This window comes from Halyomorpha halys, unplaced genomic scaffold, assembly GCF_000696795.3.
Source record: "Halyomorpha halys isolate HHAL.00 unplaced genomic scaffold, Hhal_1.1 Scaffold187.1, whole genome shotgun sequence".
Taxonomy (NCBI): domain Eukaryota; kingdom Metazoa; phylum Arthropoda; class Insecta; order Hemiptera; family Pentatomidae; genus Halyomorpha; species Halyomorpha halys.
Genome location: NW_027113649.1, coordinates 219791 through 239786, shown reverse-complemented (window position 1 = coordinate 239786; position 19996 = coordinate 219791). Strand labels below are relative to the sequence as shown.

General features: G+C 29.2%; 2 protein-coding genes across 6 annotated transcripts in view; one reads left to right on the top strand and one right to left on the bottom strand.

Annotated features, from left to right (window-relative positions):
• Positions 1–12191, top strand: part of LOC106679255 (protein yellow) — a 93051-nt gene extending 80860 nt beyond the window's left edge. Inside the window, exon 2 of one of the 2 annotated variants that reach the window (XM_014418298.2) lies at positions 10372–12191. In XM_014418298.2, the coding sequence (XP_014273784.1) occupies positions 10372–11624 (1253 nt within the window). In that variant the 3' untranslated portion in view covers positions 11625–12191. The remainder of the gene's footprint in view (positions 1–10371) is intronic. The other variant, XM_014418297.2, reaches the window with a different exon arrangement.
• Positions 12192–15430: 3239 nt separating this feature from the next.
• Positions 15431–19996, bottom strand: part of LOC106679262 (uncharacterized) — an 18876-nt gene continuing 14310 nt past the window's right edge. For 3 of the 4 annotated variants that reach the window (XM_014418317.3, XM_014418316.2, XM_067051047.1), the window contains exons 6-7: positions 16896–17029; positions 15431–15956 (exon numbers count right to left, since the gene is read on the bottom strand). In XM_014418317.3, coding sequence (XP_014273803.1) covers positions 15500–15956; positions 16896–17029 — 591 coding nt within the window. In that variant the 3' untranslated portion in view covers positions 15431–15499. The remainder of the gene's footprint in view (positions 15957–16895; positions 17030–19996) is intronic. The other variant, XM_014418318.3, reaches the window with a different exon arrangement.

Sequence of the window (19996 nt, the reverse complement as noted above, 5' to 3'; positions counted from 1 at the left end):
ATATGATACAGGATGTAGAGAAACTACCCAGTAGTAGAACTCTAAAAACAGTTTACAATATAAGGTCACGAGGCCATCTTCTTTTCAGGCGCCTCGAAGGATTGCCAGTAATGAAAAAGGAAGCAAGGTTAGAAACTAGTGGGTTTGGGTGGTTAGGGAGTTTATTACGGAATAATATCGGGTTCGGACTAGATCAGAATATAAATAACTAGAAAAAACAATATTTGATTTGTATATACTCTTTTCAATTTCTTGAGACCAGTATTTATTTTTTAAATAAATTAAATGGTATACATTTAAGTCTCAGCACCCTTTAATACATCATCATCAGTCCAACGTTTCGGCCATTTCGGCCATACTCAAGGACAATCTTAAATATAAATTTACATCTCACATCGAATACATTAAAAAACGTTTTGCGGGCTATTCTGACCAGGTCATCAATTACAAGTCAAATTAACCTATTTTGTCACAATTTCATTAATTTTTAAACTTTTTATTTTTAGATCAACTTAACACTATCATATAAACAGAGTTTGGATGTGAGGTGTAAATTTATATTTAAGATTGTCCTTAAAGACAGCCGAATTGGCCAAAACGTTGTACTGATGATGATGTAATAAAGAGTGTTGAGACTTAAATAGGTATCATAATTATGAGTGATAATATCAAGATTAAAAAAAAAATTGTAATTATTTTTTTTCTATTCATTTCTTTTGTTAAACTTTACTTATATTTTGCATCTTTATCAATTAGTATGGTTACATATATTTTCTTACTATCAATTTTTTTTTCCATATTTCAATTTTTAAATTATTAATAACTAATGTGTTCATACTTCTTTGCATTTTATAACTTCATTTTGTTTTATTTCCTTAATTATGTTATTTTACCCACTTTTCAATTACCTGTGGATACATTTTATTTCCCACTTCTCTCATCACTTCATTTTATTAATTCTATTCTGTAAAATTATTCATTTTATGTCATTCTTTTTATATTTTATTTTTTATTTTCTATACTTGTTGTGGTTACCTTGTCTGTTGTTAGCTCTGAAGAAGGCTAGAAACTCTAGCCGAAACGTTAGCACTATTAAACAGGTTACACCAACTTATTTGTGTTTCATTTTGACCGCACCCCCAACCATCTTCTCCTCTTAAATAGATATCAATTAATTTATTAACAAAAATTTTTTTTATCAGTATTCAACAATATTTATTACTCGGGGTGAGTCATACATTTGAAATAGGTGAAATTAATTATAATTCCTGGAATGAATTCCACTTTTAAAAAACAATAATAACTCCCTTTTTTGTTGACACTTTTATATTTAACTTGTTAATGTTCTTGACATCGATCTATTTAGATATTCAAAGACTGTCTCGTCGACCGACTTCCTATTCCTTTCACGTACATTCAACAATTTGCTTCCATTCGAACTAATTAACTAATCTATGACAGTCATTTAGAGGTCTTATTTATGCTCACAGAAATAGACCTGAGAGGCCTATAGACATTAATTCTACGTTTATTATTTTTTTTATATATATTTTTTATTTATTTATATTTTAGAACTGCCACATCACTTCAACCATGTAATTATCATCATTAAAAGGACAACTCTTCTTTTTTTTTCGAAGACATGCCATCCTTATTAAGAGACCCAATTAAAAAACATTGTTTATAGTGAAGAAATGTTTTTTTATTTTTTTAATTTTACAGTCGGTAGGCCAGATAGGCCTAGAGTGTACAATAACGAGTAAAATTAAGGGTGTTACAGTCAGGGTTAAAGGAGGTATCTTGAATTAACGACTAATAACAACGCTACACTTCTCAACGGAAATTCCCTATCAATGTTAGCCAATTTTTTTAATTTTCCTTGATAAGTGAATTTTCATTCAACAGTTTCTTATAAGATATTTTTTATAGCCCTCAGCTTATACCTACCAAGCTCTGAGGAAAAAAACATTTCTCTCACATTTAAACATTCATTACCTTATAAAAAATCGAAGCTAGCACAGAATAAGTAAAAAGAGGAATTTTGAGAAAACAAGCGGTTGATGAAAATCGACAATCATGTAGTTGAGAGTTCGGCTTAAAGAAAAAACCATAACAATTGAATATCTTGCCGGTACAGAAAATGAAAGATAACAACACATGTTAGCACATTATATTTGTCATTACCGTTGTACATTTATTGTAACTAAGTATTTTTTTTTATTTTATCTTATGAGACATTACTATGGTTCTTAGGAACAAAATGACTATAAATAAATAATTACACAAACCACATTTAATTCCTGTAATTATCCTAAATTCATTATTATATAATAATGCTTGCATATGCAAGCTAAAAAAATTTAAATAACTGTATCAAACAGAAACAATTACTATAAAATGTTAGTAAGAAAAAAATATAAAGCTAAAGGTGAAATAATCAAATTTATAAGAAAAATCATAAACCATGTTGATATTTATTTTGAGTTTATTTATTTAGATTATTTTTATTGATTTATGTATATTGAGTTTTTTCTATTAATTATCTTTTTAAATTTCTAGTTGATATGAATCATTTGTCAATCAACATTATTAACTGTTTTCTTACATTACAAGAATGATAACATTTTATTGAATTTAGGGTCAATGAAATTAAGATGTTTTACTGCTGTATTAGTAAAATTGACTTATTGCACTCAAACTTTTATAAATATTGCAGATCTTTATAAAAGGTAAATAAAGTAGTTACATGTTATCATTTATGGCTAAATGATAACATCATTTCTAAAATGATACTGGTAAGAGTTTTTATTCCTTTTTTCTGTTGTATGCATTTCCCCATTTAAATTGAATTCATATAACTATACGTAATATAAATTTATTATTATTATTATATGAGCGACTGACCGTGGAGGTCCAAATCCTCGCGTTCTTGACGTGGTTTTTCGTAGGGTGGGTTCGCTACTCCCATGTATATTTTTTGTGAGTCCCATCCATTGGCTAAAGGGTCTCACAAATGCCCGGGGTCGCTGTGAGTGAGTTTTGTATAATTTTATAATTGCAAAAATCCCGGATATGGCCGGGCTTGAACTCAAAATCTTTGGGTTGTTAGACAGGCGCGTTGCCACGCTGCTATTGTCACCCCCAATATGCTTAATATTAAACAAAATAATGAAATTGAATGTTGAAATAATAATTGACGTACAAGTAAATAAGTAGACTCATTTCACTGTATATATTTTTTAAAAATAAGTTTCTATATGAAAAATTTTTTATATGATAATAAGTAGTAAAAAATTAATGTACACAAATTGCCCCGAAACCGTCTGACCGCATAGTCGGTTTGCAGTGCTCCGAAGCTCCACAATGCGGTCTAGGTTGACCGCAATACTGGACTTGATGCTCAGTCCAGGTTTTATTTCGAGCTTGTTAATTTTTTTATTAAAATTTTCACTAAATAATTATTTAAAAAAAATTAAATTATTCCAAAGAATACTAGTTCAAGTAAGGTATGTTTGGTTCAGTAAAGATAAATATATAGTTTGTTTTGAGTTCACACCAGCTACGAAGTGAAGTGAATTAAAATGCAGTAAAACATTTGTAGGAAATTAAGAAAAATAAAAGTAATTAAAAACATTAACGAAGTAGATAGTTAGTACATTTTTTTATAATCCCAAGTTTCAAGCAGATTTGACTACAATACTTTCTTAATTCACCTCCTTACAGCGTATCAAAGAACTATTTTATAGGTTATTCTTTTTTTTTTTTATCTTCACAATTTTGGAGATGGGGTTCACATCAATTTTGAATTTTTCTTTAATCTAATCTTCCATCAACCTTTCACTCTAATATTTCCATCATTGGAGAGCCAGTGAAAATAAATGCCTACTAAATTAGGATTTGTGAGATATTTTAACGGGTCATAAAATTTTATTTTCTTCTGTCCATGAATTTTTCCACCTTAGGAAATTATAATAAATGATATATCTTTATGCATTTTCTTTCTAAAGAGACGTTTTTAGAAACATATGTTGTTTTTTTAAATTTAATTTTGAATCTACGATCACCTTATTCATGTATTCTCTATTAAGTGAGATAACAATAGATGGATGAAGTATATTTTTAAAGATAAGTAGTTTTAATTTAAAACTGAGATCTGTGGTTGCTAGAGAATTGTTAAGCTTGCGAAATTTGTCGTCAAACTTTTGAAAATTTCGGAGTGAAATTAGCAGTAAATTTCATGTACCAATTAAATTTTATACTCAGATAGATCAAGTAGATCTATATAATTATATAAAGATATATCAATCCTTAGTATTTTGTCATATGAATCACCAAGCCGATATTTACATGGTAGTTTTTTCTTATTTACTTTTTAAAATACATTATTTTCATGAGTTCTTGGGTGGGTTCACTTAATAATCACTTTTTATAATGCAATCTGTTAAGTTTGCTTCATATGTGCTCGTGCTAAATATGTTTATATAAAGCAACCCTATTGACATGTGGTAATAACAGAGCACTTTGCATATTTTTCTACAATTATTTCATTATCTTCAAAAAACTATCGCCAATTTTGACAGATAAAGAGCTTTTTTTAGAAAAATAATAGTAAAATATTCCACCTTTAGGGATAACAGGTATTAGTTCTATAGTCATCACGAACTAGTTGCAGACTTAATAATGTTTCACCACAACTTGATATAATTTTCAAATAAAATCTAATTTGTTGGAAATATACAGTAATACTAAAAGCGTAACGAGTGGATTTTGCTTATCTGTTTAAAATCTCAATCTCAATAAATTAATTTATGATCTTCATCATTTATCATTAAGATCTTGGTCATAATTAATTTTTGTGATCTTAAAAAAATAGTCGCTAAACAAAAAAACAAGTAAAATGCAAGAAATTATTATGGTTTAACTAAAAATTATTATTTTTAATTAAATAAAATCTTTATTAAAACCTTGACCTTTAGAAAATATTTATTCTTTATTAAGTTTAAAAGAAAGTGCCCTCTATAACTTTCACATAAACGCCTGACCAATTTTCATCTACCCACTTGCATTAGTTACGGTACAGCGACTGGAAATAAACTTAGCTCAACCCTTATAAACTCGATGAAGAATACTAAAACATATATATAATAAAAGCAATAGTCACAATGCAAGTCAATAAAGAATTAACACTAAATACCTTGTAATTCGATTTTTAGTTTAGGTTTAATTTATTTTATTTTAGATACAGTTTTTATTTATTTATGTCTCTCATAAATTACTATATTTTGGTGTTGTTGTTTTTTTTTATTCAAAATTAAATAAAATTAGTTTTTAAAATAAAGATTGTAGATTTATTGCATATTTGTTGTTAGATATTCATCAATTTTATGAGTAGTTCTTGAAAGAAAACACGAAAAGAAAAACACACAAACCAAATATATATGCTAATTAATTGGATTCCAACAAATTTCTAATAACCTCGGCAACCATCCATATTATTTTTTTACTCATTGCAAACATCATTTTGTAAATATAAGACATCGCCTCATTATCTTAAACAGTAAATGTTGGTTTGGAATAAGAGAATGAAAATTACGCACATGCTCCAAATTAATTATCGAATTGAACCGTAAAACTGTAAATTCGTTTTTACACTTTTATAGCCAAACTTTGCACTAATTAATTGTAACAGTTCTAAATGTATACGAGCTTCCTACTAACACTTTTTCGATTCACGCAATTTTTCAATTTCAGGCGTATTTTAAATATTTCTCGATTTAACTTGTTAAAGCTAATATTTCAAAAGTGATATAGGACCGTCACTCTCCAGGGGTCTTAGCGGGGCTGGTCTGGCGGGGAAGGATTGTTTTTTGTCCTATGATCTCCTCTGGTAAGATTGTGACATGTCGTACATAGACCAACCTACTCGCTATAATTGTCTGCTTGAAAAGTCAGATAAGTAAGGCTACCACGGAGGGAAGGAGTGGAGGCGGCAGTAACAACATCTAAGGGTTAACCGAAGGTAGGCAAAATTATAAACAGAGCAGATTGCAAGAGACTACGCGGTATTTGCAAGGCATATTGAAAACATTCTATCAATTTTTATATTTCTTATTGTAGCAATCATATGGACGTAGCAATTACTAGAACGTAATAGCTCACCCATTCAAGGTATATTCACAACTCTAAAATCCACCAATACCCATGAAAGGTAAAAAAGAAACTGGATGAGGGATCTTTGTCACATCCAATTAACCGTAACATCTAAACCGAAAGAGATGCAGCGGGATAAAATTTCTCTCATTCCAACTACGATATTATATTTCTGAATTTTATTTTCGAATTCATAGGTTCAATAGATTCAACTAAATTGATTCATCTGATACAAATTCGATCTAAAAAAATAAATAGAAAGAAGATAGATCGATATCATGCTACTCATTGAAAATGAAATCAAAATATTATTATTATTAATTCTTAATAAAAATAACACCACTCAATATATATGTATATAACAGTTAGCTACAAACGTACCGTAAATTATTGGATAGATATTACTAGTTCCTTTCAGCGACTACTAATACTACAACGCAAAACAGGACGGTGCTGCGGAGTTTTGTCGCACGGCGCATCAATTAAAATCACATAATGGTTGTTTTTTTTCATCTATTTTTTAAGCTTAAATGAACAATAAAGAAAAAGTGCAACTAATATAATTTTTTTTCTTATATACCTCCTACCACTGAACCTATTACCAGGATCTCATTTACATTGAGGACTTATACCTGTCGTTTCAAACCTAATTTCTTTTCATTTGTTTCCTTCGTTATCCAGCATTACAGATTTACTAGCCTATTTATGTGGATACTATGTCTTCAATTATTTTATGTTTACTGAGAGCCAATCACTCTTTCAATTGTGACGCAATTGTAATGTAGTCAAAATTTTCAATTTGATCCAGACATGTACAAATCAAATATAAAACGCTATACTTTGTTTTAAAAAATTATATGGCTCTTCTTCCTTAACCAGTTCTTAGTAATAGGCCTTTTCTGCGTCCTTAAGGATCACTAGGCAGTATAATAGTTTTGTAATGTTAAAGATGTTAAAGATGACGTAATAAGTTAACAATGATAACCAGACATTAAGGAAATTATTACATTAACACAATAACGTAATAAAGAATACGTGGCATAATTATATAAATTCTGCATTACTCCAAATTTATTGGAATGGTTTAAATGAAAGTAGATAATATATTTTCCTTTTTTTTTTTTTAATTACTTAACCAGTTTATCTGTCACCTGCGAAGGAAGAAAATAATAGTCCATGTCATATCATTCATTCAAGATAACTAAGCATAAGAAACACAGAAGTAATTAAATATAAATCACAATCAATAAAAATTATCAAAGTCAGAAGTAAAATGTGGTTGAGGATCAAGTATGAATTCTACCGGTGTCCAAAAATTAACGCTTATATTATATTAACATTATATATGGAATAACATATAGGGCAAACGGCCTCCGCTGCTTTGCTGGTAAATACATTTTTGTCAAAATTTCCCTTGACCATTTTGCATAAATGTGGCTGAGTCTCGTTGATGCAGCGTTGAATTTCCTCCTTCAATGAACGCGCCCATGATCTTTTGACTTTAAATAACCCTATAAAAAGAAATCCATTGGTGTTAAATCACATGATCTAGGAATGCAATTGCTATCGACGAAGCGAGAGAGTATATGGCCAGGATATGAATCATGAAATAATTGAATTGTTTCACGTACTGTATGTGATGTGGCTCCATCTTATTGACACCACACATCGTATACATCAATGTCATCCAATTCAGCTGAAAGAATTGTGTTATCATGTCACGATGTCAAATAGCAGTAACATTCACTGTTAAACCAGCTTAATTTTTGAAAAAGTATGGTACAATGATGCTTCTAGCCCAAAACCATACCAAACTGTTATACGTTTAGGATGCATTTGCTTATCGACAATCACAAGTGGATTCTCTAAATCCCAAATTTCGAAAAAGTTTGAAAAATCAGCATCTACTTGTTGATATTCAATAATCTATTCTACGAACTATTCTCGCTGTGCATCGTCATTAAGCTTCAGTTCTTGTGGCAGTTGAACTTTGTAAACATGCATACGTAAATCTTCAGTGAGTGTACGCTAAATGACACCATGACACCAAATTGCTGTTCCCGGACATTCACCAACACTCTCACGCACCGCTTTGATATTATCATTTAAACGGCTTGTTCTTGGACCCAGTGTGTTTAGAATCACCAATTAGTCCAGCCTGTCTGAATTTTTGAATTAATCTCTTCATTGTTGACGAAGTTAAATTACAATGCCGACTCTATCACCAAATTGAATTTCACTACTTTTGAAATATTTTTCAACAATGAAAACACGTTGCTCTATCACCTTACGCTCCGTTTTAACTAAACCTAAACTATCAGCTACAAAATGTTTTATTGACAGGTTTGCCAACCTTTTACTGCTAATTCAAATCTTGCATTAATTTTAGGACACCCTTTTAGTTAGACTGACAACTAGTTCAATGAAGTATTTTTTTCCCAATGTGATCAAAATTTATAAATAATTATTTGTTAACATATCTAGATCCGAAAAAAGTGCATAATATTTATCAAATAAAAAGTTTTTAAAACTTGACAGTATTTAATTAGCGTAATGATAGCCTTAGTAATTTAAAAATAATATAAATAATACTATAATATAAAATAAAATATAATATTATAATAGAGATAGTAATATATACAATTGTTACTTTGAATTAATTATTTTATAATGATAATTAATTCAATGATGATGACAGTGCAGCTGAACCGTTTTAACTCCTGTGGCTGCATTGGAAAATTTATAAACAAAGTTGTATTTTTTACGAAAGAGTTTTCCCTGCAAAATTTCTGTGAAACAGAGGCCAAAATATCAAAAACAAAATTGTATATCATCTTGAAGAAGATTAAACGAAATACTTATTGTATATTGATATTAAAAAATATGTTTTATGGGTTGTTGAGTAACAAAATGACAAATTAAAGGGCCGAAGATTGCTAGGGGATATGAAGTTAAATTGTTTAAAAAACAAGACATTTTATTAAATTAAAAGTTGGAAAATAATTACAATATAGTATATTATAATACGATGCTTGAAGACATTTTTCACGTATTTAACTTTTTTATGCATAAATATTAAAAAAACATTAATAATTCGAATTTCAGTTCGAGATATTTAAAAACGACTATCGACATACATTTATGATAAAAACTCATTGAAATTTACTATTTTATGAGTATAATCCTTAGATCAAATGACTTTCCAATTTTTAAGTAAAAGGAAGAACCTCTTTATAGGTCAGAATATATCATTAATGCATAACAAGGTTAATTGAACCACTTAATAATTGTTTCGTGACAAAATACTATCTTACCGTTGCCTCTAGGGAGCATAAATATCAAATTTCCTTGTCAGTAATTTTGTTAATGTTTTCTGCAATGTTCCTTAATAATGCCTTTAGATTAGAATGTTTAAATGTTGTCTCATGTTTAAAATTCATACAAAATCATTTAACTATTGGATTCCAACTTTTCAAAAAGAGACTAAAATCTGTTTGAGTTTTTTTGTAGGTATTTTCAGGCAAATGACCTACGAGTAGAAAAAAATTATAATTAATTTTTGTGCAATTATAAACTGAAACCGTTTGAAACATTGTGTTTTCACACTTTTGACGATATGGGATATAGAATTGTCATATTTATCTCACAGTTTGTATAGAGATACTTATTAGCAATAGTATGCAATCAATCAGTTTTACAGACGGTACAAAATATTTTAATCACTATTATTATCATCAAAATCAACCTAATTAAAATATTTTAAGGGAATAAAATAGTTTATAAAATTACAATTAGTTGATTAATAAATTGTGACCATTTTTCACTTCTCCAGATATACATAAGGTGAAGGAAGGAATAAAGGAATTAATACAAAATATATTTAAATTTTATATATAAATAGATAAGAATAAGTGAAAATATTTTGTAATTCCAGTAGAGGAAGAGGAGGGTCATGATCCCTTGTTCCTTCCCATTACGGCTACACAACCGTAGCTTAGTTTATATGTTTTCTCCCTAAACTTGTGAAAGTAGTAGTAAGTACTGCAAAGTATTAATAGAAAAAATTCTATTAATACTTTGGTGTACTTACTACTTTACAATCGATTATTACATTGGTGAATACGTGTATATAATTGAAAATAAAATCAATCACCAATATATTTTAACCAACAACTAACATGATGCACTTGTTTAAAAAAGATTCATTCAATTTTTTTTCAGGATTCTATATGCCATGGTTGATGTCGTTGGCATGGCTGGCCTCTAACAAGAAGAAGGGCCTACAGGAGGTGTTCTCCTGGAAGACGGTCGACTTTGACTACCCAAGTCATCAGGCTCGAGACCTAGCCTTGGCCCACGGGCAGTTCTACCCTCCTGATGTCCTGCCCCTGGGGCTGGAACGAGATGGCAACCGCCTCTTCATCACCCTCCCGCGGTGGAAAAAAGGAGTTCCAGCTAGCCTCACAACCGTTGACCTCAACTCCGGTCAGCGTTCGCCGCTCCTCAAGCCGTATCCAGACTGGGCCTGGCACAACGGGGACTGCAATGGAATCACCTCTGTCTTCAGGGTAGCCCTGGACGAATGCGGTCGTCTCTGGGCCATCGACTCTGGGGTAACCGAACTTGTAACCTCGGTGAAGAGGACCTGCCCTCCACAAATCCTCGTTTTTGACACCAGAACTGACAAATTGCTGTTTCAGTATAAGATTCCAATGGCACAGGTGCCGGCAGGATCACTATTCACTAATATTGCCGTCGAAGTAATGGACACCTGCCAAGATACATTTGCGTACGTCAGCGATGTGTTTCGTTACGGAATTGTCGTTTTTAGCCTTAGGAATAATCGTTCGTGGAGAGTTGATCACCCTTACTTTTACCCTGATCCATTACATTCAAGATATGATATTGATAACATCAAGTTTACCTGGAATGATGGCATATTCGGCATTACAATGTCACCCCGAGATATAACTGGCCGAAGGTATTTGTTCTTTCATCCATTATCCAGCTTCCGAGAGTTTCATATTGACACGATGATGCTTCAAAACGAAACTTTTGCTAAAAGAGCAGACGAAATGATGAAACTATTGGGTGAGGAGAGGAGGACGGATCGAGGACATGCTGCTGGCTCATCGATGGATAGAAATGGAGTTCTCTTCTATAACCTAATATCCCTTTCTGCTGTAGGGTGTTGGAACTCTAGGCTGCCACATTATCCAGAGACTCAAGGGATAGTTGAAACAAATAATATCACACTCTCCTTTCCAAATGATTTGAAAGTTGACAAGGAACCCATTCAAAGATTGTGGGTTTTGAGTAACCGATTGCACCGATATTTGTATTCCAAGCTTGATCCTTCTGATGTGAATTTTAGGGTAATGACAATGCCTGTAGATGAAGCAGTGAAAGGTACGCCTTGTGACGATTCTTATGTTATGCCCCCTAGGAGAACTGGAAAGTGTTATGGATCATAGTCTATGAAAATAGATGTAGGAATCTGCCTCATTAGAGGTAATGCCATAACTTAATATTGATAAATTTATAATAATTTTGAGTTCAACTTTAATTTATTTAATTTGTGTTTTTGTAATTTGAGAATAATTGTTTAAAATTTTTATGTTACTATAATAAACCTGAAATTTGATACATTTCAGGTTTATTATACTGAAAATGTGTAATGAATGAAGAACAAGTGCCAGATTAATACATAATTTGGAAGAAAACATGGTGTGTGTGACTTAATTATTTCATTTTACAAACATTGTGGATCCTTAATTTATATGAAATTTCTTGATACTTTTTTGCAATAAGTATAACAGACTGCATTATAAAACTAGTGAAATATAAGTAATGTTATATGAATTTAAAATTAAAAGAGGATACAATGATGAAATAAATATAAATTAAAATTAATTGTCAGTCCTTGTTTATCAATGATTTTTTACATTAACTAAATTTATTTTTAAATATTTGAATCAAAACAAAGACCCCAGTCTATTTTTTTTTTTAATTGCTAGTTACTTTTTGAAATTATTGGATTAAGAACATTTTAGAAAATTTTCCAATTTTGTTATAAATTATTATTTTAGAGATAAAAATGTATACATCATTTAATTTTAAATATTAAATATTTGTAGATATGTGAGCATGTGGACAAAAATATCTATTGATTTATAAAAAATGTTTATAAATTGTAAGTATGTCTCAAACTAAATGTATTTTTTATGAGCCATTTAATTTATTGTATTTATTTATAATTATGCTATAACCTGTACTATATAACACTTCTGTTTTATCAGGAGGAAGTTTTACCAAATTGGTGTAAGTATCTGATTATATTTTAGTAAAAAGTTTGTAAAGTATAATGTGAATATCATTAAATATAATTTTTGTACTATATAATAATGTTCATAATATTAATAAAACTGTAACAGAATATTGTACACAGTTTGTAACAGTAATGTATTTATTTTTAATACATATTTTTTGTATAAGGTACATTCATTAAAAAAAAGAAAAAAAGCAATAGATGAATATTATTTAGTCCTATCACTAAAATTATGAACCACTAATTTATATAGAAAATAATTTCAAAATTATGCAGTGGGGCGGAAAAATTTTACTTATTCATAGCAATAATATCTTAGAGGCTGTTGTAGGGGATAAGAGACACCATGCTGAATAAGAATAGTGTTTATTTAAATACTGCCTATAAATTCTGATTTTTATTTGTTCTCTGTTCCTTAAAACTAATTATCAATTAATATTGGTCTTAGCAATTTGGCTTGACTATGTCAATAACCTGTGAGAAAATCTGCCTTTTACATTTGAGTTCCTAAAGCTGTTGAGCCCAATTTTCAACAAAGTTCATCATCAAGATCATTGTAGTGAATGATGGTTATTCCATTTGTGCACACGAAAACATGACTCCTCAAGCTTAATGTAATAAAAAATACAAGTTCAATTATTGTTCACTATAATGGTATAAAGATGATTCTCAATGATTCTCCTTACCTATCTTTCTGGGATTTTAGATGAGACCTTGCATGATATGCTGAGTAACCATTTTTTATATTTCGTGGATCATAAGATTTAAGTCTATTGGCTCTTTATTTTTTAAAATATTTTCTATTGGATGTTTTAAGTTTTTGATATTATCCAGAGCTATTGGCTGTTCCCCACATTAGCTAAATCATAAATGATAGAATAGATTAATAGTTATTTTAATTTATTATGACTGGAAATGGCTTAGAATAAATTGTAGAAGTGCTAATATTTTCCCCAAAAGAATATTTTTGATAAAACCCAACAACTAAATTACTGTCTCTTTGTAACCATATAGGAGAAACAATAAAAGGGACATAACAATGAAGCCCTTCTTTAGTAAAAGTATTCAGGGTTATCTAGCTTACCTATACCTGAAAAGACGATCAAAAATCCTGGATAACTGTAGCGGTGAGAAAATATGCATATACAATTTTAAAAAGTCATGGATTATTATGTAATGGTTTACAAATTCAATTATTTATTCATCATATCAATAAATAACAAAATATTTCAGAATCAATATAAAAAAATAAAAAAATGTCTGCCAAGTAAATAGGAGAAATTCAATTTCGAGTTATCCTCCATATACTGATCATGATAATGAACTCTTGAAGCGGTTTTTCATAATTTACGCTATATGGACATATTGGATCTGGAAAAAATACGGATATAAAATATTTTCAAAATTGGATATTCCAGATAAATCCTTCGTTAAAAAATCTCTTCTTGCTAGCGGGTTTAAAACCACGCATCAAATGGTTAAAATATAAAAAAATTATATTATTTTTAAAGATTTGGTTTACTATGCTTTGATGCGTTAATTACTTGAGATGTACAATTACAACTGAAAGGCATGTGTTTTCATGTACTGCTGAGTTTATCATTATAAATAGAACATTTCAAATTTTGATATGTTTGTTTGAGTAAAATAAAACATATAAGGTTCTTGATGGTGCTTATATTTTGATATGGTGCAGCACTTCCAAGGTACATTCTTTCAGAAGCCAAATTTTGTAAAAGTTAGTAAAATGTTCTGATGTTACCACTGTGATATCTGGTGTGAAATTTGATGTAGAATTTATATTGCTCAATTTATGAATATGCATATTGTTTTTAAAGAAAAAGGGTGTCAGATAAGCTTTTAGTATCCTATTTCAATTTCCAATTACCGGTTAAAGAAAGTAAAAAAAAAAACGCTAGTGATAAAGCTGATTTTATTTTGCAGATCATTAACAGAAAAAATCACTCAGCTAGTCACCAACATGACAAGCAATGCTAAAGAAAGTTATATTACTTTATTGGCAAAATTTACTGGCAGGAAACAAACAAATAAAGTAAAACACAGCTAGTTTACTCACAGGATCAAGATAACTTACCTAGGAGTAAACTTTTGATTTGAACAACATTGGAATTACCAGAACATGGAAATGATAGCCAAAAAAAGCCCAGCTGGTATAGTAAAATAAAATATTATGAAACTGAAGAAAACTAGTGGTAATTATTGTCAACTTCAGGACCAGCCTTTCAGCATCAGTCACATTGTTTGATACTCTTATAATCAAAAACAAAATAAATATAATTATCATCATTATAGTTGATGAGCTGATTGTTTAGAATGAAGAATTTTTCAATACAAAATTTTTTTCCAATTTTCGTTTTTCTGTTCTCTTAAATTGAGAAAAATATTCTAAAATAATGTAGAAATTTTTAAACTGCTATTCCATTTTGGTATTAGTGAAAAAATATCTGAAATGCTTGAAAATACTTAGATCAAGCAGATAAAAGTTGGAGCTCTAGGAGAACTGCTAGAGGAGTAGAGGTCATGCTCCCAATCACCCTGGTCTAGGTACCAACCACAGATCTCAGGGCATGATTGTCATACCCTATTTTTTGCTTCATGATCATCCTATGCAACCAAAAATGAATCTGTTTGTGCAGCTGTGTTTTATTTGCTTGTATTTAAGTGGCTATAACATTTTTTCAATTTACTATTACTAACAAAGACATTTTTTTTAATACCAAAATAATTGCAAATAACATTAATGAACCAAGTATTGTGTATTTAATGGGATTCTAGATGACAAATCCATTTACAGATCAAAAAATTTATGATTCCATCTATAAATGAGATGAATAGTAGATTTGCTCCCTAAGTGCTGCCATTTCTTGAAAAAATAAATCAATAAAATTTGGTACATGTAACCTTAAAGTAATACCAATAAAAATACGATCATAAAACAAAAAATAAAGAAGAATTATATTCATTCTTTTTCTATATTTATAACCATGTGGAAGTAAAAGGTTATTTATTACCTTGCATTACTTGTTCTTGTCTTTCAATGATTTTTAATATTTTTTTAGGTAATCTATCAGTCTGTGTTGCAGCATTCCTGAATAATGCAGCAGGATCTGAGGATGATGATGATGATTCAATGATTGATTCAGTTGTTGGTGACATAGATCGTAAAATTAGGTTATCTTGAAAAATAGAATTGCCATTGCCAGAAACAACATTCTCTCTGGTTTTTATTTTAATACCTGAAACAGGATTTGCTGTCCATATATTTCTAGGACAAGCTCCAGTTTGATCTGGGCTCAAATGCATATTTTTTTTTCTTTTTACAGGATTGTTGGTTAAAATCTGCTTGATTTTCTGTGTTAACCTTTCCACCTCCTCTGGAGTCATGCGAAGGAATTTCTGAGTCAATTCCTCATCTCTGTCTGCTTTTCGACTTTGACATCTAAAAATTTGTTGATTGCTGAAAGAATTAGTTCAGTATAAATTTATAATAGTTAAGAATTTAAGATTAATTGAAGTTTTGATGTGAAAAAGTTACAGAAAACAATAATTAAAATCTAAAAAATAACTTTATGCTGAAACACTAACTTTTACCACTAATGTCATATTTATGACTAATGCCTATATTATGACATCCACAAACTGGACTGAACATTTCTAATTTTACTATACCATAATAAATTACTATGGTTACTGGTAAGTTACTACTACTATTATTATTACTACCCATACCAATGATTTTTTATGATACAATCTGGGAAAAAGATAATTTTTCATTTTTTATTGTATGATTTTTCACATCAAAACATGAATTAGGTTAAATAATTATTGAAAGTTATTTGTTGGGATTATTTTTTATAAATTCAGCTTATAATGAATTATAAATTGCTACTTTAAGTGTAATTGACACATGTAATTTTTCCATTTTTAAAAATAACTGATAGTATCCATGTTATTTTAGTACTTTCTCTGATAGTGAAGAAAGACATTCCAATTCCAGAAACCGATTATGTGAGGTCTGATGTAGAGTTGTCACAGCTTCATGTAAGAGGATAACTAAGATATGTCTCAGCACTCTTTTTTATGAAAATCAAAGAGAAGATTTATTTTATTAATATATGAAATACAATCATAGGCTATTACAGTTATTAGAACTAGGATTGTTAAAATTTGATTCTAAATACAAAGGGATAAAAACCTAATACACTGATAACATTTCATATAAAAACTATACATAACAAATTTTATTTCAGTTAATAGGTAGGTTCTATTTTGACATCAAAGAAAGGTATGAAGATGATTCTAATGGCTGCAAAGAATTTTTAGCATAAATATTGTAAGGTGTATTTGTGGTTCACTAAAAAAAAATGTAGAAACATATAAATTTCAAATTACTTACTTCATTCCTAAGGATAATCTGAAAAACCAATTAACTGCTGCTTTAGCAACTAAGCTATCAGAAGAGCCTTCAGAAATTTCAACCACTCCAGCGTTTATACTTTCAGCTATAGAAGATTGACTTTCTTCAGAATCCTGTTTGGAGAAAAAAGAATGCTTAGCATGGCTGCAGTTTACGGAAGCAGCGACTGTAGTCTTAAAATACCATATTATGAAAAAGCAATATTACACTTTATACTAGTCCAAGAAAAGATAAATTTGGCTTAATTATAAATTTGGCGCTAGCAGTTGTTCACCAGCTAATCAGTGAAAACTTTTGTACATTATATCAAAATTTGATCTCTGAAATATAAGACTGAACCACATATTAAATTTATCATAGCTACATGAGTAACAAAATGTGAAATCAAAACAATCATGATTGATTTTGATATTGGTATTGGTATCTCGTATACTGGTCTGACATGCTCTGGCGATACCTAGGAGTTGCTGCTGCATAATAATAAAGGTGGGAATGTCATGATTCATTTCTCAGGACTGTCGAGATATAAATTTTATCTCTGAAACGTACGTCCCAACCTGCACAGCCATCACATCCCTCACAATTTTTTACTACATTGATTGTGAATTTACTTCATTAACTAATGTAAATAAAATAAAGAAAACGATCAACATTTATAATTTAAAATATTACCAATCTTAAGGATAATAAATGATCAGGATTTTGATTTGTATTTTTTATTTTACAAGCCAACATTTTGACCCAAACTTCTGGGCCATCTTCAGAGCTAAAATTAAATTAGAAAAGTAAAAGATACAGATAAGAATAAAGTAAATTGGTAGAGGTAAATGAATAAAGAAAATAAATAAATAACAAAAGTGAAGTTGAAAATAAATTAAGTTTAGAAATATAAAAAATAAACATAGAATTATGACATAAATAATAGCAGAGATAACTAATAACTGGATACCTTATTTTTTTTTTTTATGTTAAAACCCCCCAAAAAAGTATGGTGACAAACCCAAAAAGAGCAAAATCATGCAGTTAAAACCCAAAATATAAAATGTAAATGAAAAATAACTAACTCCTGCAAAAATTTACTTTTTTTTGTAATTTATAATATTAATAAGTATATAGAAAGCTTATCTAACCTTTTGAATCAAAATAAATTCGCATAGTACTCAACACATCTGTGCAAATATATATAGAAACTAAACAACATTGGTTAAAAACCTTACATTTTTTCTATAATTCTTGAATGGAAGCTAATTTGTCCATCATAATGGAAATTTGTATTTAGATTTTTTTTAGGTGCAAAAAACGAATATCAACTTTATTTCTCCAGTTAGTCCATATTTTGTGAGGTAAAAATATGCCAACTGATTTGTTTTTGGATCTACAATAACAAAAAAATATAATCAATTGTATAAATTGAGACTAAATGTAATCAAAATTGCTCCTCTTTAGTAGGCTGAAAAAATGTCTTTAAGATAATGCAGGTCAGATTCATTTTTAGTGTCCTCAAAAACCCTTAAGTATAAATCATAACAAACAACAAATATTTTATCATTTATAAATTAATATTTAAATAAATTGTAAAACATAAATAAAAAATAGTATAATAAATGGTTAACAAAGTTTAAAGTAGATTTTAAAAAAATTGAAATTAAAAATTCATATTTAAGGGTTTTTGAGGATGCTAAAATCTGGATGCTGACTAATTTTATCTTAAAGTCACTTTTTTTGGCAGATTTTATAGGAAGTGATCTTTAGCTTTTGTGATTTTGAATACATTTAAACTCAATTAATAAAATTTACTATATTTTTTAGTTATTATAGAACCAAAAACAAATCGATTTTTTTGTCTACTTTACTGGAAGCAACTTTTTGTTTTTTGTAATATTTTATACACTTACAGTCATAGAATACAATAAACAATCTTTTTTCCTTCTTCTACTCCAAAAAACCTACTATCACCAATAAAATTTCATTGAAATTGGTGATCCCACATGCTTAGCCTCTCGTTGCTAATTATCTTGTTTCCTGTTAAAAATGTTCACAGATATTCTGTTAATTTATTTCCTTTTTTTTCTTAATATTTAGTTTTAATCTTTGTATCATATGAATACATAAATATTTTTCTGATAAAAACGTACGGGTGGTATGTAGTGGAGTTTAGGGAGGGGTTTTATAAATAAAGACAAAGGGTGTATGTTTTAACTAATAGATGCCAGGACCACTGCTCCCTCAGGACAAAGAAACATGCCTGTTTCTTTGTTCCCAGCAGTCTCATAGTGTTGCCATCTACTGTTTTATTTACAAACCAAATAATAATACTAATTTTCTGCAACAGTATACCCCCACTCACCTTACTTATTAACAGCCAATCTTGTTTTCAACCCCAGTTCTGAAAGAGTTGAGATACTCTCAAAATGAACTTGGTCTCTCATCCATAACTCTCATCAATAATTTTATTTCAGATTTATTTTCTATAGTATTAGTTTATCTTTTATTCATATATAAATTCAATTATCGTATTATTTTCCTTTATTAATTTATATTTTTATATTGCTGTTTATGCATGTTGTATTTGTTTTTGTTTTTTATGATTCCTTAGAATTATCTTATTTGTGTTATTACCTATTTGTATCTATATTATTTCTACATCCTTCTTATTTTAATTTGTCATTTATTATTGTCTTTTTATTTGAAGATTATTAGTTGACCATTTTTATTAATTGTAGGAAAATGGTCTGAGTGCAGATCAAGAAACCTACAAAAAAAAAAACAAAAAAAAAAACAGAAAAAAATATTTATTAGTAACCAACTTTTCACCCCATATTGCAGTGCTTCATCAGAATTAAATGAGAACAAGATATACACATTGTAAAATATAATAAGGCCATAACAGTATACATAGAATGTAGTATGAAAAATTATATAAAAAAATAAATTCAGTAAATAAAATCATATAAATATAAATGAATGAAATATTAATTGATGACAAGTAAAAAGATAGAAATGCAAGTGTGCCACTGGAGTAATGAATACTTAAATAAATTATAGTATTAGAAACAAATAGAGCAAAATTAAAAAACAAG